The sequence below is a fragment of the Siphateles boraxobius genome, unplaced genomic scaffold (assembly GCF_051911475.1).
Source record: "Siphateles boraxobius isolate OS27281-9 unplaced genomic scaffold, OSU_SipBor_1 5, whole genome shotgun sequence".
Lineage (NCBI taxonomy): Eukaryota > Metazoa > Chordata > Actinopteri > Cypriniformes > Leuciscidae > Siphateles > Siphateles boraxobius.
In genome coordinates this window covers 21,257,815-21,274,561 of record NW_027509141.1, presented here as the reverse complement: position 1 = coordinate 21,274,561, position 16,747 = coordinate 21,257,815, and the positions used below count along the sequence as shown (strand labels likewise).

The following is a 16,747-nucleotide window of genomic DNA, read 5'->3' as shown; positions in this document are numbered from 1 at the left end:
CAATTAGCCACTTGAGCGGTGGTGGTTGTACACTTGGCTGTGTTTGTCCGCGAGCGAGTGGCCGGGGCAGTGGGGTCTCCCAGGCTCCTCTGTTTTAGACCTCATTAGCAGCATGAATAGCTTCTTCTTTAGCGCCTGTCTGGTGTTAAGTCTATTTCATGCCTAGATCAGTGCTACAGGCACAGGACGATAGTGACCTTCCATACTGAATGTCCTGTTCCACAGATGTAGTGCACGCTGTAGGCTGTTGCTTGATGGTGTTTGTGTTTATGCGAGTATGTGAGGAGGCCAGGGGGAGATGATGTGTGTTTCTGTGTTGTAGTGAGGAGTAATATGTGTGCATTTATGGGGGACCTGGATGGTGTTAAAAATGGTGCATCAGTGTTTTAGTTTTGTGTTTGAGAAGAGATTTCTAATGCTGGAATGCTGAATAACAGACCATCTATAAAAAAACTATCTTTGTTCTCTTCTTGAGTGATGTTATTAAATAAATTATGTAACAAATGTAGGCTACAAATTAGATAAAATAAAGGCTACAAATGAGAAGTTATGAGAAGTGTATTATTCATGTACATGTGTTAAAGAAAAATAAATTAAAGAAAACAAAGAACAGTATAAAAAAATGAATATGAAAACATAAATAAATGAATAAACAACAAACAAACAAAAATAGATGTGTGATAGTGGCCAACAGGTGTCCATGTCTGGCCTAGGAAAACTGACATCTTCAACCTTTATTCAAGTATTATTCAAATGTGTTAAAGATTTTGTAAGCATATTGTGTAGTTTTGAAATCAGTCTATTTTTTTTTGTGATAACAAAATGAAACCAAATTTGTAAGGACATATTTATTTATGTCATACAAAGATATTATGAACACATGCAAAAACAAGAGAAAATTGACAATATGTTGTAACGTTTTCCCCTATGCATTTTCTTTTGCAGAGTAAATTAATACCTGTAGCTGTAGTCTATTTTTAATTTTGTCAGATAAATACCGTAACCAGGTGTAGACTTTTGTTCTTCACTCATATTTAAAATATTTTACAAATATCTTTAAGGTTTAATTGTAAATTAAATTAACTTGTGGGGTAATTAAAAACAAAATACATCACCTTTGGCCACTACTCTGTGTGTGTGTGTGTGTGTGTGTGTGTGTGTGTGTGTGTGTGTGTGTGTGTGTGTTATATACACTGTATATATATATATATTTATTTTTTTTATTATTATTTTTTTTAATTATTATTATTTTATATATACATATACACACATCTTCCTTTCGCAAGCTCCATCTCGACCAGCAGAAAAAGCAATCCAATATCAAGAATAGGTTACCAGACAACTATCTGTCAAGCTGTGCAAAGAATGCCACTAGGATAATTAGTCAACTGCAGCCCATGGCAGAGTGGCTTTAGCACCATGGACAGCACCCTATTGACTTCAGTTCATTAGAGACGTGATAAGGCCTTGAGCAAACTCTTTACATTCAATGTGTTGGTTTGACCCCCTGTGGGTTTCACTATTTGGCCTTTAATTCTTCTATATTGTCACTTAAAGCTCTGCTTTGATGCAATTTGTACACTGTTGTATGCATGCGATATATTTGGACTGCAACATCACAATTATGAACTGTGGTTATCTCAATTTCCAGTTCCGTACATCTTATGTGATCACAATCACAAGATGTTATCTGCTTCTACTGCAAACATTATACATTTTTTTTTTTGTTGTTTAAACACTTGTTTAACATTTAAGATTGATGCACTTTATATTAATTCAGTCTAAAAAATAATGTTTCTGACAGTCTATGAGCATCACAGATGCTTTCAATAGAAATGACTTTGTACGTCACCTAGAATATTCATTTAATAAGGCATAAAAATAACAAAGACCTGTCCAGAAAAGATCCCCTTAAAATACTTACAGTCAATGCGCAGGAAGTCATTGAGCAGCTGAAAGAGCGGGAAGCTGTCCCAGCTGTCTGGGGGTTGAACCTCCAGTGCCGCATCCATGTCCACAGCATACAGAGACAGAAATGTCTCGGCATGTTCAACCATCAGATCTGACCACCATGCAAATGCCTGCAGTGAGAGAAAGAGGCAATACAAGAGCCAGAAAAAAAGCAAAAATAAAATCAGTCATGTAATATAAAGACATACATTGAAGATCAACCTTTTCTCTTATACTTAAGAGCATGACAGTCCACAGATTTATAAAAAGTTATTAAATCCACACGGGTCTTTAAAGACCCCAAATAGTTTTGAGATTTATGCCGGACTGTCCAGAAATTGAATTTTTTCACGTCTTTGTGTCTGTGGAGTGTCATAAGCTTTTCTCATGCATTGAAACTATCATGCTGTCCCCTCTTCTAAAAAGCACAGCTCATCATAGTTGATGTCTAATACACATATTAACTAATTCATTTTCAAAGTACATCCTTATTTATGTCACATTTTGCAGATGTGAATGTTCCCACAAGTCCATGCACAGGAATTTATGCCCTTGTAACAGAAAAATTCCCAGCATGCAGCAGCAGCAGTGATTAGCAGCACAATCTCAGTAGTTCGTATTATTTATCTGTTTGATTGTTTAATTATGTGAGATTCCTCTGCTGCTGATCCAGCTGTGCTGCTGTGTGTAACACATCTGGCCAGCAGATATGCTCCAAGCATGTTAGGCAAATGAAAAGTTAATGTAAATCATGGCTTCCTCTCCTTTAAAAAAAGCATGCTGTTGTCACTGACCACTCAAACAAACCTTTCATACCAGTCTGCTTGACACCAGTATAGCAGTTTTGCTTTATTGCAACACTTCTCCCAAAAAAACAGAGAAGTGCATTTGTAATGCAGTTTAATATTTGTAGTTAGAGCTGGTAAGTAAAGCTAGCACACCAAACCAAGCTGAAGGACACAAAAACAGAGGAGAGTTTGGAGATAATCGGGGTTGTGCAAGGGTGAAAATGAGACTAGTCTCATTTTCATTGAGGTTTTTTGGGGGGTCTGCTTCCAAAGGTGAAGCACTGCCCCCCTCGTGCTTGTGGAACCACAAGCCACTTGCTCAACGCTCCATATGGACAGCTGACTAGGGGAAGGATGGGGTGTCCAGGCAGAGAGGGGGAGGAAAAGGTGGAAATCCCTCCATCCATGGTGCAGGGGCTGCGACATGCACATAGAGGGGGACTCTATAGGGTCTACATACCTCTTTACCCTGTCCAATGTTTCCCAGCCAACAAACAAGTAATGAAAAACAGTGAGTTATGTGAGTTTTTTTTTTTTTTGCTCTCTATTTGAGCACTTCATTATCATAAATGCGTCAGCATTCAGGGCTTTAAAATGCAATTGGAAATATGATAACAAGTTAAGTTAACGACTGATGGTAAATCTTGATCAAAAATAAGCTAATAAATAATAGAAACAATGTTTAATAATTAGATAAAAAATATCCTATGCTTAAGACTGTTTGGTAAAGATTCCAATTGTCACTTGTGCTTTAAAAAAACATAAAAAAAAACATATGTACGTCCATTCAGTTTACCAGATTTATTCAATTATTTTGTGCATGTATTATTTTGTACATGTGTACATTTGAACATGCAATGTCAGTGTGCATGATAAATGACTGGACTTTATAAAATACCATAAACAATTCCATGCATTTTAGTGGACATGTTTATTAAAAAAATGTTTTTATGTGCTTAAAGGCATAGTTCACCCAAAAATGAATAATTTTGTTGAGTAAATCATGACTATGCTGTTGCAAACCTGTAGCCATTTCTGTAGGCAGATATTTTGAATAATGTTTAAATGAATCATGTTTTAAGTCCATATAATTACAGTCAGTGTCCAACAAACATCAGACCCCAATGACTTTCATTGTTTGGAAAACAAACAAACAAGTGTTCTTAGTGACTTTTGGGTGAACTATTCCTTTTAATGGTTTAGTGAACCTGGCACCAGAAGCAAAACAAAACAAAAACAAAACAAAACAAAACGAAATGAAGTTGAATGCATTTCACATAAAAAGAACAACTGTATTCATTTTGTCCATTGACTTTAATGCCTTCAATGCTTTTAATGTATTCAGTCAATGTGACAGTAATTTCAGTTCAGTCAAACTGAAGATGAATAGATCCTATCTATCTATCTATCTATCTATCTATCTATCTATCTATCTATCTATCTATCTATCTATCTATCTATCTATCTATCTATCTATCTATCTATCTATCTATCTATCTATCTATCTTTCTGAATCTCAAACAAATCTAAATCAACAAAATTTGAATTAACTGAACTGAAATTAAATAAATCCTGATTTGCTATGCCCATGTAATGCCTCTTCCAGGGTAGGCCAGATCATGAGGCTGGCATGCAAGAGCAGGGCACGGCACTGATGACAGCAAAAAATAAAATAAAATAAAAATGAAAATAAAAAATACTGTACCGCCTGACCTCCCGTACTTGTGCGTGTAGCCTGCGGAGCACATAATTTACAAACACAAAACACATATATTCTGCCTTTGTATGTAAGAGGATGACGGCTGCTCTACCTAAACAGTGCTAGCAGCCATTGAGGAAGTTTTTACGAGATTGAAAATATTTAGTTATAGTTGTTATAGTTCTGAGCGTTGTTTGATTTTCACATATAAATATGTGCCTGACGTATTTCTTTTCATGCATGTGTATTTAAGCATGTAGTATGTCTAACACGTCATGTCTGGTGCACTCACCTCTGCATGATGTTCCTCATTCTGCTGGAGCACCTCTATGACCAGCTCGGCCAGACGGAGCGTGTCCTCAAGCTTTTTGGCAGGGGTGACTAAGCGTCCTACATTTTCTGAGGCACAAAGGTACAACAGTTAATATGGACATACAGACAAACACGCACATGGAAAACATCCTGTCTGATGCCTAAAGTAAACTACATTTCACTGAAAGGCAATTTTTTTTAACTTATTTAAATCCTTTAAATACTGTTACTTTATAAGCATATTTGCTATGAAGGCAAAAACTTTAGATGACAATTAAAATTACAGAGGAGGTAAGAGATGGGTAAAGTTCTGGGTTACATTAATTTTTGATTTGAATTTCATAAATGTTCTCTCTGGAAAAAAAACTGACTTAATGAACCACAAATTTGCTGCTGCATATATCAACTCCGCTGTCTTAGTTAACGTCTTGGCATAATCTTGACACTCTGTCAACACTCAGCTCTCTAGACACGAACCATAATGAGTCAATAAAGAGCAATGCAAATATAATGAGTCAAACCAAGGAACTGAGGAAAAAGAAAGGATAAAAACGACAACAAATATGTTATAGTCATCATGCATAATGGTCAGCACATGCAGGGATTTATATCGTCTCATGTCCTACCTCTCTCTGTCAATACAAGCGGGCAGCACCTCTCTCTTAAACATGTCATACTTAAATATACCCTTCATTGTCTATTTCATCTTCGCCACTAAAAGATTTCATCTGCCAGTTGATGTCACGTAGAATGACAGGAGTAGTTAAACATTATCTTCATTTTAAATAACAGTGTGAAATTAAAGAAATCATATAGTTTACAGCAGACTGTTGTGAAAATAGACATATGTTCATGGGTCTTTAACATGATGAAAATGCACAATGCGAGGAAAACGGTTCATTACTGTTGGTTAAGGATGGGATTGCAAATTAAGACATTTATGAGACTAAGGGTTAAGACTTGTTGTCCAAATTAGTCCGTGTATTTTTTCCATCTTGTATCATTGTGTAACCAAAATATTTTCCTTTACTTTTCTTTTAGTAATATTTTATTAATAAAATCCCTATAGTCATTTTTACTAATTCCTCAACATTAAAATGTTTAAAAATAACTTTTATCTTATAAAAATGTGTACATACATCTTGCGTCAATTCTGTTACCATACCATACTTTGCCTTAAACTGTTGGAATTATCTCCCACAACTATGTAAGATACAGGAAATTATGTCACTTTCCCTCACTGATAAGATCAGAAGCACTGAAAGGTATGTGTGCTTTCTCTGAGAAAATATTTTAATCTAAAAAGTTTTTACACCAAGCGTTATTTTGTAAAACTTCAAAATTGTTACCACAATTTCAAAAGGAAACCGTCTCCGGTTACTATAGTAACCTTGGTTCCCTAAAAGAGGCGGGAACAAAAAATAGCGTAGCTACGCTGTGGGAACTCTGCCCTTCTCCACTTCCTCCCTTCTATGTACATAAGCACAGCGTCAGCGGCCGTAGCGACGACAACTGTGAATATGCGCAGTTAGATCAGAATAGCCAGATGCACTGAAGGATACAGGGCAACATAACAGCATAAACACATATCAGTATGTACATAAGCACAGCGTCAGCGGCCGTAGCGATGACAATTGTGAATATACGCAGTTAGATCAGAATAGCCAGTTGCACCAAAGCATTCAGGGCAACATAACAGCATAAACACATATCAGTATGTACATAAGCACAGCGTCAGTGGCCGTAGCAGCAATGACTGCGCAAACCTGTAGTCAAGACTCAAGACTAGGAGATAATTGAGGATAATCACTCAGAGACGGGAACAAAAAATTTCGTAGCTACGCTGTGGGAACTCTGCCCTTCTCCACTTCCTCCCTTCTATGTACATAAGCACAGCGTCAGCGACGACAACTGTGAATATACGCAGTTAGATCAGCCAGATGCACTGAAGGATACAGGGCAACATAACAGCATAAACACATATCAGTATCACAGCGTCAGTGGCCGTAGCAGCAATGACTGCGCAAACCTGTAGTCAAGACTCAAGACTAGGAGATAATTGAGGATAATCACTCATCGAAAGAACTGTTCTGTGAAGATCAGCTGGTTGCAAAACATACAACCCTAAGACGCGCCTATTTGGCCCATGAAGAGGCGACAGACCTCGACGAGTGAGCTCATGTTAAGGGGGGTCCTTCCTCCTGAACATGCGCTAGTGAAGTGCTCGGTTGATGGGTCTTGGGCAGAGTTAGGTATAACGCATTACTGTTTTCTAATTACTTTTCGTGATAACGCAGTAATGTAACTCATTACATTTAAAAGTTATGTCATTTGATTACAGTTACTGATGTCAATAAAATTAAGTTACTTGTGTTACAAATGTATTGTTAATAAAAAAATATTTAGTAAAATGCATTTCTGATCAAGTTTGGCTGCTGCGTCAGTTAATGAGTATGCGCTTTAATGAATACTGGAGAACGTGCTTCATGAGGCACACACGCAAAGTCTCTCGCTCTCTCGCTCGCTACATGGTTTGGAGCGCAGTCTCTTCTGTCTTGCATATGCGCTCTTGCTCGCTCGCTCTAGATTCCAGGAGATTTTAACTAATTTGTGGGCATCACGGAGCCGATATCAATATGCAGGAGACTCCCGGAACTTCCGGGAGACTTGGGATGTTTGCAATATTAAATTACGGAAAGAACTAAGTTTTACTTTGTAGTGTATTCTTGTATTTTTAATAGGTTTTCAAAGTAACTTGAAACTAAAGTAAATAGTCATCTGATTACTTTTTACATGCAGTAATTAGTAATGTAATGAAATTACAATTTTAAAGTAGTAATTGGTCATTTGAAGTGGATTACTTTTTTTGAGTAACTTACCCAACACTGGTCTTGGGTACATTATCAGACGGAGTCCTCCATCCCTCTTGGGCACCACGAAATAGCGGCTGTGCACTTCCATTCTCAGAACGGGATGTTTTGAGGCAAAGTCATTGACGGACCCACGCCTGACGTGGGGTGGTCTGCGTCTGGATTAGAGGTCTGCAACCCGACCTGATCCCGATGGGTCCCGAAAAACTCACGGGTTACAGGTCGGTTTGGGTTCGGGTTTATAATTAAGAAAAATGATATAGGCTATGCATATAGCTAGTTTGCGTGTCGTGTGCTTGCCGTGTTGTAAATATGAGCACGCAAGAGAGAAAGTACGTGCACAGTTTCAGCCCCACCGTCCTCCTCTGATTGCTGTGTTGTGACCGAAATAGTGCGCGAGGGAGCACATGCGCAAAACCGTTTTGTAATTTTTATTATATCAAATATCATTTCACAAAATTGTTTGCGCATGTGTAATTCACGCGCACTATTTCAGTCACAGCTTCAGTTTAAAGCCCGTGCAGACCTCTAGTCTGGACTGAAGAGAATACCTGTGTTGAATTATCCCTCAGAGAAATGCTCTGTAACTGACTCCACGGCATCATCAAGGAGGCCAGAGGGAGTGATGGAGCCATACGCGTAGGAGCCATTATACGTGAGCGCAGAGGGACATGCCCACCCCCCCACATTTTAAAATCTAAGTTTTGTCCCCCCCACTATTTCCCAATGTAAGATTTTGTTTTGCATTGCCTGCCTATCTCTGCCAATTTCGGATTCTCCAAATTAATCCATTCTGCAACTTTTAAATACATAATTCAATTTTTTTCAGAGACTCACTTTGTATTTGAGGTAGGAGTAGACTAATTCAGCTGATGAAATGGCAGATTGATGGTTTTCAGTTTGATCATCAGTTTTGTTGTATTTTGAAATACAGCGGCTCGCTGGTGACAGTGGGCCTCGACCCCGTAATAGCAAAAACCCAGGTCGGCGCAGTGCACGTACGTGGGGTCCAAGAAGGCCTCCTCGGCGTGGGCAAGGCCCAGGCAGGCGGCGCAGTACTCGTAGGTGTTGGGCGGGTCGATGTGGCCCACACAAATCCTGCAAAGGTTAGCCATCGGATAACTTAGCCAAGAAAAGGTAACTAGTCCTCAGGTGGAACTTCAACGATGATAGCGTGAAAAAAAGAGATTCTGGCGCAATTGTCGCGCCCTTGCATTTTATACTGCCCGCGAGCCTGTCAGTATTTGCATACTTTGCGACAATTGGCCAGCTGTTCCAAGCTGGCGTTAGCCCATAATATTTCAACAAAAGTGGAGAAGGGAGGAGTTCCCGCAGCGTAGCTACGCAATGTAGAGTTAACACTCTCGAAAAGGAACAGAATGCATCACTGACACACAGTAGTTTTTTTAAAAATCTTTCAATCATGATTTCATTAGTGCCATGTGCTCTTAGCATGTATGCTAGCAAGTGGAGTTTTGGCTAAAAAGTGTAAAATTGTCAATTCTGTTACCAATGTTATTTCTACACATTGCCTAATTTGACAAACAAAACTACAAAAAAATAATTTTTCTTTAAAAAAAAGGAAGTAACCTGTTTGGCAAGCACTGATTTATAAACATTTTAAGTTGTTTTCAATAAGATACTGGAAATAATTTCTGTTAATATTTTGAAATGCCCAATTTATCTCCAATTATATAATCACTCCCATGCTTTTGTAACTCATAACGTTTCAATATTGGAGGGTGTTTAGACATTTTTTTAGACAACCCAAGTGATTTTTGTTTGTCTATCTGCTGTTGGATTTGAACAAAGATTTGTTTGTGCTCTGTCAATTTTAGAGATCTTTAAGCATGTCATTATATGATGTGTGGCACTTTGATGGTGGAACACAAAGACAGACGATCTAGGAAGCAAAGTCATTTGCTGTGTGATGAATGTCAAAACAATTAACATCATTTTGAAGAGTCACACCCCCCTCTCAGTCAACAGTGCTTTCATCGCTAAACACAAAGCACACACCCCCTGATTGTGAATTAACCCTATGACCTTTCTTCTAATTGTATCTCAATCACCTCAATAAGACTGAAGACTTAAAAAAAGGCTTACTGTCCATGCAGGGATGAAATGTCATGCAATAGTGCAACATCAGGTACTTCAATAGCAACGGACAGAATGCATCAGCATTTTGACATTTGGATTATTATTATGTTTGAAAAACATCCAAAGAATAATCTTGGTTTAGACCATTTGAAATACCTGATTTTCCTAATTCAAGACATTTTAGAAATTAAGGGTTTCTAAACCAATACATAACATATACTGTAGTTTGTAGATTAAATATACTTGTTTTTCTGATATTTTTGTAAAGATTTTGGAAACCAACACACAATGACTTTCATGTCACCATATATTCACTCCAATGAAAAATCAGCAATATGATGTGAACTGAAAAATCATTAACAATGCATCAGTATTGCTATTTGACACATTAAAGATTTTTCTGTAACACTTTACATTTTTTAATATTAGTTAATGCAATTGTTAAATCAAACAATTAACACACACACACACACACACACACACACACACACACACACACACACACACACACACACACACACACACACACACACACACACACACACACACACACACACACACACACTTTAACATTTAACAAGTTATAATATTATAATTTAATGTTATTTGAATAAACATGAATTACTAATGAATAAGAGTGTATTGTATAGTAGTATATGTATATATATATATATATTTTATATATAGTATATATTTTTTATATACAATATATTTTTAATATATAGTAAATATATTATTAATCTAATAAATGATGTAAAAATGTTATTCATTGTTAGTATGTGATATCTAATGCATTAGCTAATGTTAAAGGATTTAATCTTACAGTAAAAGTGTTACTGGGTTTAGATAATCACGCACTTGGTGCAGAAAGAGTATCACTTTAATCATAAATAATACAGGCAAATAAGATGCTTTATATTATTTGTTGGACGTTTAAGTAAGAATTAAAGGAATACTCAATCTGCATGTTCCATAGACTGGTAAAGCATACATACAGTTCTTACCAGCTCATGGAAAATGCATCTTTATTTGGATGCAATGTATAGACTGAAGGAGACATTGGCATAACCTTGTCACAACATTATCATGGTTATCTTAATGTCGGAAAATGTTGCCATGCGAATGCTGTAAGTTGGTTATGTTTTGAACTGGGGAATGGGGGGGGGGGCTATTTTAAAAATGGGTTTAATAGTAAGTCAGACAAAAGATGTCACCTGGATCCTTCTGATCCTTCTGAGATTTCTCTACTAAAAAGAAAGAAAGAGAAAAAAGGAAGAGGGAGGGGAGAAGAGAGAAAGAAATGGAAAGACAGAAGGAAGAAGGGGTCAGCTTTTTTATTTTGTTTCAGATGTGCGATCTGATGGGGAAGTAGAGGGAGAGGGAAAGAGGAAAAAAGAAAGAAGCATTTAAGGATAGGACTGTCTAACCCCGAAAGACCTGTAGTTCACTGTCAATCCACGAGGGATTGCATGAAAGAGGTTCTACAAGAGTGGTCACGTTCCCTTGGGAAAACAAACCATTTCAACAGGGGTGTAAAAGTACAGAGAAATTATATTTGGGTTCAAAAATCAATGCTGTTAACTGTTACTAAATGTAGAACATACTTGGAGAAAACATAAGAAAGTTTTCCACATTTAACTTTAATGTTAAACTTTGGCATCAAAGGTCCCATATTGTACACATTTCCGGAATTTTATTTTAGGTTTTGACGTTCATAAGAATATATATTTGCGGTATAAGTACAAAAAACCATCCCAATATATTTTTACAGCTCCTTTCTCAGAAGCTCTGCTAAGAACAGGTTGATTTTGGCCGTTCTAATTAATATTCATTAGCATCTCTTCTGATTGGCCTGTTGTTTTATGAGTGACGCACGACCAGGCCAACCACAGGTATCTAGGGTCATGTATGTGGTAGCCTGCTGTGGCTTGCTTTTGTTCACAAGTAAGGTAAATAAAACACCTGTAATGATGGACATTGCTGAGGGAAATGTTCTCCGGCCTTATATGTTTGAGCCAGACTCAGACCCCGAATCGGCGACGACAGGAGACAAACAACCACCTCCTCAAATGCGCGTACAAAAGGTTTCAGAATGGTAATTAATGTTGTTGTTTATTTGTTTTTTTTACTTTCTGCGTTATTGTAAGAGTCTTATAATTAACATTACAGGAATGCTGCACACAGATTTAAGGTTACCGCTAATTTAAACTGTCTGTAAACAAACTCAGACTTTTGAAATAACGTTACCCATGCAAGTACGTTAAGTTACACTAAACATTAGTTTCTTTTATCAAAACAAAAGACACAGAGACTGAGTGAACTCAATCTCGCCATCTTTAACTCAATAAAAACAACAGGGCCGGTCAGGTGTCTGTAACTTCGAATATCTGTTGGAAACAAGACATTGTTAAAATACGTTGTTTGTTTTCCTATCAAAGTTTGTGGCAACCATAGACGGTACAAAACAACATGCCAGCATCAACTTAGCAACGAGTTAGTGTTGCATATCCGTTTAAAAACTTTCAGATTATGCACTTGTGAAATGTGAACAGACGGTTAAGGTCGAACTAAATTGCTGTGGAGTTTCTGAATAAATAAACATTAGCCACTGTTCTCTTATATTAATGTTGTTCGGAAGCCTGTGCAATGATGTAGTTTCCTGACGGTGGGCAGTGTTCAGGGTGGTGCCTGAAGGCGGTGACTGAGTAGTTCTGACATTACATTTATACGGAAGTCACAATGGCTTCTGAAAAAGCACAGCTACTTTATGCAGGGTGTAATATATAGCAGTATAGTAATATTGTCTGTGGATGGACTGTTTTGTAGCTTATATGGTAGTTACATAGCCCCTAGACCTCTGTTATCATGAAAAAGGCCAGGAAATTTCAGTTTTGACAATATGGGACCTTTAACTAATTTTATAGTTTTTAATACAAAAGTCTAAAGTAAACTATAAAATGAATATCTTCAAAATGTCTTAAATTCTCAAACTTTAACTCCAGCAGCAGTTGTCTGCACAGTGATTGCCAGCTATAACTAAATTCATTATCTAAAAAAATTGCTTTGAAAAACTATTCTGTGGTGACTGTTGAGACATCTCTTCAAAAACAAGAATAACCACATAAAAATGAATTATGTTGGCTATTAAAGGTAAAATCATTTGATAAGTTTGTTAGCTTGCTATGATGGAAATAACATAAATTATAATTTAAAAGTTTAGGGTCTGTAAGACTTTTTTTTAAAGAAATGAATATTTTCATTCAGGACGGATGCGTTAAGTATTCAAAAGTAACAATACAGACTTTTACAGTGTTACAATATTATTTTTCAAATAAATGCTGTTCTTTTGACATTTCTATTTAAAGAATCATGGGGAAAATACATAAGGTTTTCCACAAAATTGTCAACATTGATAAAAATACGAAATGCTGCTCGAGCAGCAAATCAGAATGGTTTCTGAAGGATCATGTGACACTGAAATCTGGAGTAATGATGACTGATGAAAATTCAGCTTTACCATCGCAAGACAAAATTACATTTTAAAGCATATATAAAATAGAAAACCATTATTTGAATAGTTTATTATTATTATTATTATATATTGATAAAATAATAAAGGCACAAAACTTTTGAACAGCAGTGTACTCTGTGTTTTTTAAGAGCAAAAATGTAAACCATGACCTATGAAATATGTACTTTCGACCTTTTACCATTTCAAAGTATGAGTGCATTCATCTTTATTAGTAATTCAATAAAATTGACATTTCTGTATAGTAATATAGTACAATTATCCAAGTACTTTACACCCCTGCTTTTACAATCTTGCACCAGAAACATGTCTAAAACCAAGTTTGACCCAAAACAGTAATAATAAACCAAATCACAAACAGAAAAACAGTGAAGACCCACAGTGATAAGCTGCTTGAGTGGATAACAGACAAAAGCATACACAGCACTCGTGGTCGAAAACATGATAAGAAACGCAATGACTCCAAAAGCTGCGTCAGAATCCTTGTTTTGTTCCTGGGTTGGAGATTATTTGAATTATTTATCTTCACCTTGTACCTGACCAGGACTGTAAACCTGGCACACGTTGATAAAAAAGACAAAGGTGGGGAGGAGTGACTTACACAAAAGCAAAGTAAAAATGCATTCAAGTCACAAACAAAAAGAATAAGCAGAAAACGGAAAGAAAGGCTGCCACACAGACTCAGCTGGACAGGATGGTCTGATCAAAGTGACAGCAAGACCTGTGGCTGAATCACTCAACCTAAGATTCCAGCGAAACACTTAAAGAAAAAGGCAAGCAGACTGCAAGCAAGAAAAGAGGATGGTGCCGGTCAGGGCGTGAGGGAACAACTGTTTGTGAAAAGTGCTTGAGAACGAAAAAAAAAGAAAAAAAGAGAAAAGAAAAAAGGAGGGGTGGCGGAAGTGATGGAGTGTCTCCAGATAAGCAGGGTACTCACGAATGGTTAAATCCATCACTTGTGACGCCAAACAGAAGACAGGATGCTCATACATTTCTCTCTTTTTCCCTATAAAAGAGGATGGGGGCATGCAAGAGCAAGGGGTCAGAGGAGAAAGAGAGAGAAAGAAGCACAACGGCTGCATGTGCACTACGGGGCTTTTGACCAAATCTAGTTGCATGCAAAGTTGCCTGGCAGGGTTGATAAAAAGCCTAACAACTATTAAAATCAGTCAATCTGATATGATCTGCGTGAGGCTAGAAGAAAATGCTCTCTACAGTCAGCTAAAGCAAGCCAGAAAATAGCATAATTTGTGATTATTTGAGTGTTTCTGGACCATTTCTCATTTCTGGGCAGTTCTTTTATCTTTTGTATACTAGGACCAAGACTGAATTTTAAACTTAGTGTATGCACAAAAACTTGATGAATGAAAAAATGCATCTCTATAAACTTCTTCACATTGAGTCCAAAACATCATATTGTAACAATATGTGACTACCCAAAAGTTTGGAATGATTAAGATTTTTAAATATTTTTAAAGAAGTATCGTATGCTCACCAATGCTGCATTTTTTTATGAAAAATACAGTAAAAAGAGTAATATTGTGAAATATCATTTACATTTAAAATTACTATTTTCTATTTGAATATAATTTTTATTTTTAATATATTTTAGAACGTAATGTATTCCTGTGATGTATTTTCAGCATCATTACTCAAGTCTTTACTGTCACATTATCCTTCAATAGTATTTCACAATATTACAGTTTTTACTTTTGTTTTGTGTTTTGAAACTAATAAATGCATACTTGGTGAGCATAAGAGACTTCTTTCAAAAATAAAAAACAATGATTGTAAATAGCTTTGGCTTGAAAAAAATGTGACCATTTAGTTCTGGTTTAGTTAGTCTTGCACGTAAGTTACTCCAGCTAAAACATTGGTCTCTGGAAAAGACTTTATTTTGGGGATGTGTTGCAAACTATTGGTCAGTTCAGGTTAGTACAAAAGTCACATTCAGTTTAGTGTTCAGCAATCAAAAGGTCAATAGGGAAAAACACAGACATCATCTGGCTAACAGATACTAAGGGCTTCTCCTTCAGTATCTGCAGTGCCCAGTCACATTTCTTCATCGACATGGACGGGCACTGAACAATAATTAGAGAAAATTAAATTCCAGACCAAATTAAAGCATTAGTCCTATCAACATGTGTGTGAGCCACAGTTTTGCTGTCCATGTCCATGAAAGAAACCGTCTCACTTGCAACACACAATGTGTGTTGCTTGAGTGGGCAATCCCAGCTTTGCACTGTATATTGGCTTCTTGAAACTGGCTCAACAAGAGAGGGCTCCAATTAAGACGAAAAGCCAATAAACAAGAGCAAAAGCAGAGAGGGAGGGAGCAGAAAGAGAGAAAGAGCGAAGGAGAAAGAGAGAAAGAGAAAAAAGACAAAGACTAGTAAAAAGGCAGTGATTCTGCAATCAACATATGAAGCAGGGGAGCTGGAAAGGTGATGAAGAGCTGGAAAGGAAAAGTATATATTTTTTTGCTGTAAAATAATTTTAGACCTGAAAGCTAAACCACAGGATAGAGGCAAACATCCACAGAGGGCAGCGAGAAACCATCGAGCAGAGCAATATGGCACTGAGGCCAGGGTTTGAGAGAGGGAATTGAATGCATTTTTACATACTACTAGAAACAGCTAAAACAAACCTGCACCAACACAACCTAAAACCTTCAAAAAGCAAGGCATGGGTCTAAAGACCAGGATGTAATCATACAAACATTTAATCAAAATGAAAAATAATAATACAAATAATAATCATAATGCATTGATGATAATAATAATAATAATTATTATTATTAATACAATGCATTTGTAAAAAATACATTTGTAAAAAATCTATTTATAAAATACTTTAAAATCATCGAAAACTGTAATTTACTCCATCTATTTCTCAAAGAATTCAGCTATTTATTTATTTATTTAAAAAACAACAACATTGAAATAAAACCCAAAACAACAACATTACCACTATCTAGGTGCTCAAACAAACCACATACTAAAGTTATCTCATGTTTCTCAGAAGAATTCAAGCATATCTATGTTGTGGTATCGCAAGCATTCAGTCAACAAAACACAGAACTAGTAGAGATAAGACAACATTAAAAGCATCAGTTGAGCATCACTGTTGTTAAGCACTGCTACTAAGAGAGGAAAATGTCAAGTACTACACTATTAAAGAGAGGACGCTCTGCTAAACAGGAATATGTGCTTCCTACCTTCCACCTTGGCATATTCTGAGAGACGCTGGTAGTTCACTAAAGCTGCCTGCTCCAGACATTTACGGATCACTGCCTTCACCTCGTCCTGAGGTACAGGGGTCACAATGTCCTTCATTAAGACCTGCAAAACCAAATTACAAATCAATTGCATGGATACGATTTTTCTTCTACGTCTGTTTTTACTTTGTTGCATACGCTTTTTCGATACATACACATACAAAATGACAACATTTTTCATTTATTTGGTGTAAAACGTAGCGAAAGATAAAAATGGCACCA

General features: G+C 36.6%; 1 protein-coding gene across 8 annotated transcripts in view; it reads right to left on the bottom strand.

Moving 5' to 3' along the window:
• cadpsa (Ca2+-dependent activator protein for secretion a) overlaps positions 1 to 16,747 on the bottom strand; it is a 151,228-nt gene that overhangs the window by 28,478 nt on the left and 106,003 nt on the right. For 4 of the 8 annotated variants that reach the window (XM_077203230.1, XM_077203233.1, XM_077203234.1 and 1 more), the window contains 3 exons: positions 16,466 to 16,589; positions 4,730 to 4,836; positions 1,925 to 2,081 (listed from right to left, as the gene is read on the bottom strand). In XM_077203230.1, coding sequence (XP_077059345.1) covers positions 1,925 to 2,081; positions 4,730 to 4,836; positions 16,466 to 16,589 — 388 coding nt within the window. Of the gene's footprint in view, positions 1 to 1,924; positions 2,082 to 3,198; positions 3,208 to 4,443; positions 4,474 to 4,729; positions 4,837 to 10,933; positions 10,967 to 14,185; positions 14,255 to 16,465; positions 16,590 to 16,747 lie in introns of all 8 variants that reach the window. The other 4 variants (XM_077203229.1, XM_077203231.1, XM_077203237.1 and 1 more) reach the window with 3 other exon arrangements.